At 53.8% G+C, this 6,771-nt stretch overlaps 1 protein-coding gene across 3 annotated transcripts in view; it reads left to right on the top strand.

Moving 5' to 3' along the window:
* The window catches only part of ERG (ERG, ETS transcription factor), a 174,958-nt gene that overhangs the window by 146,452 nt on the left and 21,735 nt on the right, over positions 1 to 6,771 (top strand). For 2 of the 3 annotated variants that reach the window (XM_006916739.1, XM_025050208.1), the window contains 2 exons: positions 1,231 to 1,434; positions 2,273 to 2,353. In XM_006916739.1, coding sequence (XP_006916801.1) covers positions 1,231 to 1,434; positions 2,273 to 2,353 — 285 coding nt within the window. Of the gene's footprint in view, positions 1 to 1,230; positions 1,435 to 2,272; positions 2,354 to 4,359; positions 4,432 to 6,771 lie in introns of all 3 variants that reach the window. The other variant, XM_006916737.1, reaches the window with a different exon arrangement.

Consider the following 6,771-nt stretch of genomic DNA (forward strand, 5'->3'; position numbering starts at 1 on the left):
AGGAGGGGGAGGGACGGCGGGGGAGGGGAGGGGACTTCGGTAGCGTAACTAACCGTCTGGCTCTTTCTCACTGTTATTGGCATTTGCTTCGTTAACTTCAAACAGCACATGACGTGCCTCATTCATGAATAGCCCGAAACAAGACCCAACAAAGTTCTAAAGCGATTAGCTGAAAAGTGATTCAAAGGGATGATCGATTCCCATACCAGCATTCTTCACTCCCTGTGAGCAGGGCATCTTGGCACCTGACCCCTCCCTCAGGGCCTGTCCAGAGACCAAGGTCAAGGCTCTCATTTTACACGTAAGACAGACACACAGAAAGGAGAAGCAGCCTCTGGAGGCTGCCACGAGTTCATACCCCGATGTCACAATTCTCAGCTCCTGCCCCCTGCCCAGGTGTCTGTCTCTGTGTTCAAGGACCCGGGGGAGGACCCCGTCTGCCAGTGGGGTGCCCTGAATACCCCCTGGCTTATGTTTCCGTTGGAGATCGTCTGCTCCTTCTCCCCAGGGCCCTGCCCTCCTCATCCTGCTGGGGTCCCCTCCCGCACGTGCGGCGGAGCGTGGTGACATGCCTGCATCCTGTGGGGTGTTTGTGTGCCCCAGCTGTGGAATGCGACTCACGCGGCCCGCCTCGCTCCTGCAGGTGTGAGGTAGTTGCAAAGCCAAGCTCCCTACAGGAAAAGCTTGTAACGGACAGCTCGCCAGAAACGCGGGTGCATGCGAGGAACTAGCGTTTTGCCTTGTGTATGCTTTTTCCCCCAATTCTCTGCTCAGTACTTTTCAGTACTTTGTATAAATACTATTTTTTTTGTGTGTGTGGTAACCCGTAATTAGGTTCTTCCTGATGTGTGTTGCTCTTAATTTCCCATAAAGATACCAGTACTTTCCTAAAGAAAGTTTCCATTTATTTACATTTGTTTTTAAGTGAATAAATTAAAATTTTAAAAAATGGGGGCGGGGGGGAGAACCCCACCCCGTCCTTACAGGAAAGTTTGAGCGACAGAAGGGTCAGGGGGGTGAATAACCCTGAACTTCTCGAACAATTCAGCTGAAAGACGATGCTCCGTGTGTGTGAGTCGCGTGGTGTCGCCTTGACCAGCCGCTGAGTCTGGCCCGAGGCTGTGCTTCTTCTGGAAGGCGGGGCTGGCCGGAAGCCCCCCCAGGTCTGACCGTGCCCTGGGACTCTTGTCTTGAGGAGTTGACGGAATCTGTTCCCCTCTCCCCTTTCAGATCCCACGCTGTGGAGTACGGACCACGTCCGGCAGTGGCTGGAGTGGGCGGTGAAAGAATACGGCCTCCCGGACGTCGACGTCTTGCTGTTCCAGAACATCGACGGGAAGGAGCTGTGCAAGATGAGCAAAGACGACTTCCAGAGGCTCACGCCGAGCTACAACGCCGACATCCTTCTGTCCCACCTCCACTACCTCAGAGAGAGTAAGAAGGGCCCCGCTCAGCACACGGGTCCCTGTCGCGGGGTTCTCGGGAACCCCGGCTGCAGAGGGCTCGGCCCGGCTTGCCGACGGCCTCTCTCTGCCCTACCCCAGTTCCCACTTCGGACCTGAGAGAACTAGACACTTCGAAGGTGACGCCTTAGGTGAACGCGTGTGAGAAGTAGCACTCTTAGGAGAAGCCGAAGTCACTTTAGCTTTCGGCTGCCTCCTCCGGGGTCCCCCTCGGCCTCTGAGAGATCACACATCGGAGGGATAGGAAGCCTTATCTGGTCACATGGTGTCTCGTCTCCGTGGTGCCCCAGATGAAGCAGACACGCCACGGAGGGGCTGCCACCGGGTGGGGAGGACGGGTGTGTGTCCCCTGCAGCGGAGCCAAGCCCCCCTTCACCCCACTCGAGCACAAAGTGAGGGACCTCTTCACCTGTTCTCATGACACGTGGCTTAACCGGACAGAGTGGGGATGGCACACGTGGCGGTTAGAGGCATGAATCCACGGAGTCTGCTGCATGCTTTCATTGTTCAAACGTCGAGCATGGTCAGAAGGAGAGAGTAGAGAGCGTGTGAGCGGGGGGCGGTGGGGACTCTGGTGTAAACGCTTTGCCTGGCATCCCAGCCACTGACCCCCTGAATTAAACACGGGCCCGTCTCGGTCTTAACACGCTAACACGCGGCGGGGCCATGCAGAGGGTCCGCAGCAGCCCTGCGATGTCAGGGTGGGGGCGGGGGGCGTTTCTCTCTCTTTCTCTCTCTCTTTTTTTTAAGAAAGGTGACCCCCTCTCTCTCGTTTTCATTTCGATGTTGCTGTTCGTTTTGTTTTCTAGCTCCTCTTCCACATTTGACTTCAGATGATGTTGATAAAGCCTTACAAAACTCTCCACGGTTAATGCATGCTAGAAACACAGGTAATGCTGGCCCCGCCCCTCCCCCAGGACGAGCTGGCGCCGGGCGCAGGCTGCATGCGTTAGAGGTGGAACGCGGGATGCTCAGTGCGGCGGGAAGGCAGGAGGCAGAGCTGGACGGTTGAGGGCTGTCGATGTGTAGGCGGCTCTGTGCCGAGGTCCCACGGCCCCAAGGCGGGGGGCGCCCTTTGGTTTCTGCCCCCCGCTTCCCCCCAATGCCGCCCGGCCGCCTGACAAAGGATCCTTTTGAACCAGATGTGCAGAATTACCTTTAGCCACGTCCTCAGCTCACATCTGCTAGATTACAACCTGCTGGTGCTCGTCCCTGGAGACGCGGCGTGCTGACCGTACAGTCTAGGAGCATGTTCGGGATGAAGGGGCCCTGAACATGCTCCTGTTTTTCTTTCCTTTTTCTATTTCTTCCCCCCTCCCCCTCCCCCCATTTTTATTCTTAAAGGAACGTTGACTAGAACAGCAGGAGTTTTATTTTTTTTCCCTTTCGGGTAAAGTTCTAGGCCGCTTGACTCGTCTTGACGTTAATCTTCTCGCAGACTGTACGTTTGCAAAAGGCAGCGGAGGGGGACGAACGTCGTCATGTCGGTCACTCTGAGCTTTTGTTGAAGGGGAAGCGGCGTTATAATTTGGGAGGATGTGAAATGAGTTACTAACCAAATCCTGCTGTTCCACCTCTAACCATGAGTCTACGATTTGTATGTTTATTTTTTTTGCCTGAGCCTCGTAGTCTAACATAGTGCTTCACCCTGCCTAACCTCCGCCCCTCCCCTCACAGTCGAGGCTGAGGGTAGAGGCCGGGCTTTCGGCAGAAGAATGTGCTTGTGGTTGGCGTCCACTTTCTCCCTCCCGATGGTGACAGCTGCAGAAGCATGGCCACAGGGTGCTCGCCCTCCCTCTCAGCCTGCAGGGGACCCTCTGCCACTGCTCAGGCTAGGGATCAACCACCACGTGCCGGCAGGGCTTAGGCTACCCCCTCGTCAGCAAGCCGGCCAGCTCACGGCCAGCCCTCACGTAGAAATACAACAGCGTTCCACCTGTTTGCCGTTTGGTTTCCAAATGCACGATGTGAGGGACTCCAGGTTTGAGGATCACAATGAAATTGCTTGTTGCTCTTGATCCTCGGTATTCAGACCATTGTGCTTTTAATCTAAAGTTAAAAAAAAAAAAAAAAGAAAGAAAGGAAGAAAAGCGCTTTGAGTTGGTGGTGTATTTTTTTCAGCGTAGGTTGACACGCATTAGCTTATTAATGACCTTGAGGCCAGAAATAACAAATAACTGAGACAAAGTCATTTCCCTCTCTTAGGAAACACCTTTGAGCTACACATAGTTTCTGATAATTTCATGGTCGTTTAAAACCATTTTAACAGCGAGCGAAAGTTTCAAGAAAGCTCTGATTTTATTACTTTTGTTGTTGTTAAACGTAGAAGCAATCAACGGACAGGACAACCCATCCCAAAGGGACTGAACTGCAAACAGGGAGCGTTTGTCTGCTAACGCACGAGCGCTGATCGACAGAGAAAGAGAAGCCTGTGTTCGAACAGAGTCGTGAATTAGTTTTGAATGGGATCCATAGAGTCTTTGGCAAAATACTTAACAATTCTTCGGTACTACTTTCTGAGGGCTCTGTAAAAGATTTTACGGGTTTTTCGTGCAATTTCGAAATTAAAACACACAACCGTAGAATTTTTTTAATAAAGCGGGATTGCTGGGCCCGTGGTAAGGGACAGAAAGACGGACCTCAGCCGGAAGCTGTGACATCAAGACACAGGGCACCTTGTAACAAGTGGGGCTCAGCCGGGCTTCCGGTCTGCTTCCTTGTCCAGAACCTGTTCTGACCCGCGTGTCGTCCATTCCCCCCGGAATCTGGTCGGCGGCTTCGAGCAGGCCACCCCGCTTTGTTGTCATGGGCGACCTAGACTGGGCAGTATTGCTGAGCTGGACCAACAACCACGACCAAAGACCTTCACTTGTTTTGTCTTTCCTTTTGTCTGCAGGGGGTGCAGCTTTTATTTTCCCAAATACTTCAGTATATCCTGAAGCTACGCAAAGAATTACAACTAGGCCAGGTACGAAAACACCCCTGTGTGATCTGTTCACTGAGAGACACCCCAGGATGGCCCGTGCGATCCGTGACCTAAGTCACGTGATACCAAGAGAGCCGGTCCTGGAGCCGAAGCGAGTCCTAAACGGTCTTATTTCTGCCTCTGTGGGTCTGGAGCCTAAATTCAGTCAGACTGTTGTATTCAGAGATCACACTCACGGTCCCCGAACTGTGGAATTCAAAGCAGATCAGCCCCTCAGCTAGCTGCTCCGAAAGTCAGGCGGGCAAGGCGGCGTCCTGGACGCCCAGCGATCAGGGCTCCGTTCGCTTTTGAGTCAGTCGAAGGACTTGCGTGTAACCTGTCCCTCCTCGGGGGAGAGGCACAAAACGAGAGGAGCCCCCGAACACGAGCACCCCATTCCTAGACGGCACTTCTCTCCAACCCTTACTTTACGTCTTTCCCAGGGACTGAAAAGTGCAGGTGGTTCATTTCCATGTCATTCACAAAAAATATATATATATATGTATCAAGTGCCTGTTAGTGCCGAGCACGGGGTTGGGTTCCACGAATGCAAAGATGAACCAGGCTTCGGAAGGCTGGCCGGTTCATTCCTCAGGTGCGCGTGGAGCGTCCCCTCGAGCTGAGCCCGTCGCGGCGGGTGCCAGGGACGCGCACTCACAGGCCCACGTGCAGGGTGAGCCAGATGCTCCAGCGGAAGCACGCAGAGCAGACAGAGGCCACGCAGCAGTGGCCCAGGGCTGCAGGGAGGCAGACGCGTACTGGAGCGTGGGCCCAGAAATGCTGGTCTGACACTTAGAGCGTGGTCAGAGGCTCGACCTCCAGCCACAGACGCTGAAGGATCGGGAAGAAAAGTTTGCCCTCCACGAAAGGAGGGAGGTCCAGACAGACAGACGCCCGGGGAGGGGTGCGTATTTGCCAGGTGTGGGTGGGGAGGACCTTCCAGACAAGGGGCAGCAGGCCTGAGCCGTCTGCCCCCTCGCCAGATGTACCCAAGCCCCAGAACCTAAGGGTTGTTATGCCAGCTCCCCGCTGAGCAAACACGATTCGGGGATGTGGGCCGGTTCTTCCGTATCCACACATCATCTAGAGCTCACGTCTCCTCAGACCCAGGCTGTTGCCCTTGACCTGCGCACAAGTCCGGGCTCTGTGAGTCTCAGGTGGAACTGGTCCGAGGCCCTAAGCTTGGTGCTACTGTTTCTTTCCAGTGAGGAAGACGAGGGTGGGGGGTGGGGGGCGGCAGTGAGCTAAGCGGCATGAACGAAGACACTGCTCGGCGTTGTTCTCACCCAGACCCTGCCCTGGGTCTGCCGTGGCGACTTCAGGCTGGCGATTTTCTCTCCTCTAACCCCAGAGAAAATACTTGCTGCCCTGTTCATAAGAAGCATGGAGGGGTGGCTTAGCCAACGTGCTTCCTTAACTGTCATGTGAGATGTTTGCTTGCTTGCTTGCTTGAAGCTATCTCATAGATGCCTCTGACTGAGTTATAAACGCCAGGAATTGTGAGCTAGTGTTGAGTTGAGTCAAAACACCATGACGTTGGCCAAATGAGCTGGCATTGTCCAGTGGTCAGAGCAGCTGGTGGGGGCTGCCTGTGGCTATAGAGATAGAACAGTGGATCCTGGAGCTGCATTTTTTTGTCGTATTTTAGGATACGGTGGATTTGGAAGATCTGGCCCGTCCAGGGTTTTGAGAGGAGTGTGGCTGGGAGGGTGAAGGCTAGGTCACCATCTCTGTGTGTCAGCTGAGAGACAGTCCAGGGCGGCAAACTCAGATGCGCCCGATGTGGCTCTGAGAACGTTCTTCCTTGGGCCATCGTTTGTGTGTGACCTGGAAGAGATCACACCTCCATATTTCTATCGTCAGTAAGGTATGTTTCTGAGACTCAATTCATGTCAAAAAGAACCTGTTTTGATGGCTGCCGCTATGATGACGAAAGGAGGATCTGGCCCGGGTTTTGAGAGGAGTGTGGCTGGGAGGGTGAAGGCTAGGTCACCATCTCTGTGTGTCAGCTGAGAGACAGTCCAGGGCGGCAAACTCAGCTCAGACCGATGTGGCTCTGAGAACGTTCTTCCTTGGGCCATCGTTTGTGTGTGACCTGGAAGAGATCACACCTCCATATTTCTATCGTCAGTAAGGTATGTTTCTGAGACTCAATTCATGTCAAAAAGAACCTGTTTTGATGGCTGCCGCTATGATGACGAAAGGAGATGCCGATATTGGTGTCTGAGTTCTAAGGAGTTTGAAGTAGGCAGAACAAGGCAGGAAACTATCTGCTGTAAGCTAGATTCAGGGCTTTGACCTTGGAGAAGAGAATTACTTACACACGTTGGATGGAGCAGTGAC

The sequence above is a fragment of the Pteropus alecto genome, unplaced genomic scaffold, assembly GCF_000325575.1.
Source record: "Pteropus alecto unplaced genomic scaffold, ASM32557v1 scaffold97, whole genome shotgun sequence".
NCBI classification, from domain to species: domain Eukaryota; kingdom Metazoa; phylum Chordata; class Mammalia; order Chiroptera; family Pteropodidae; genus Pteropus; species Pteropus alecto.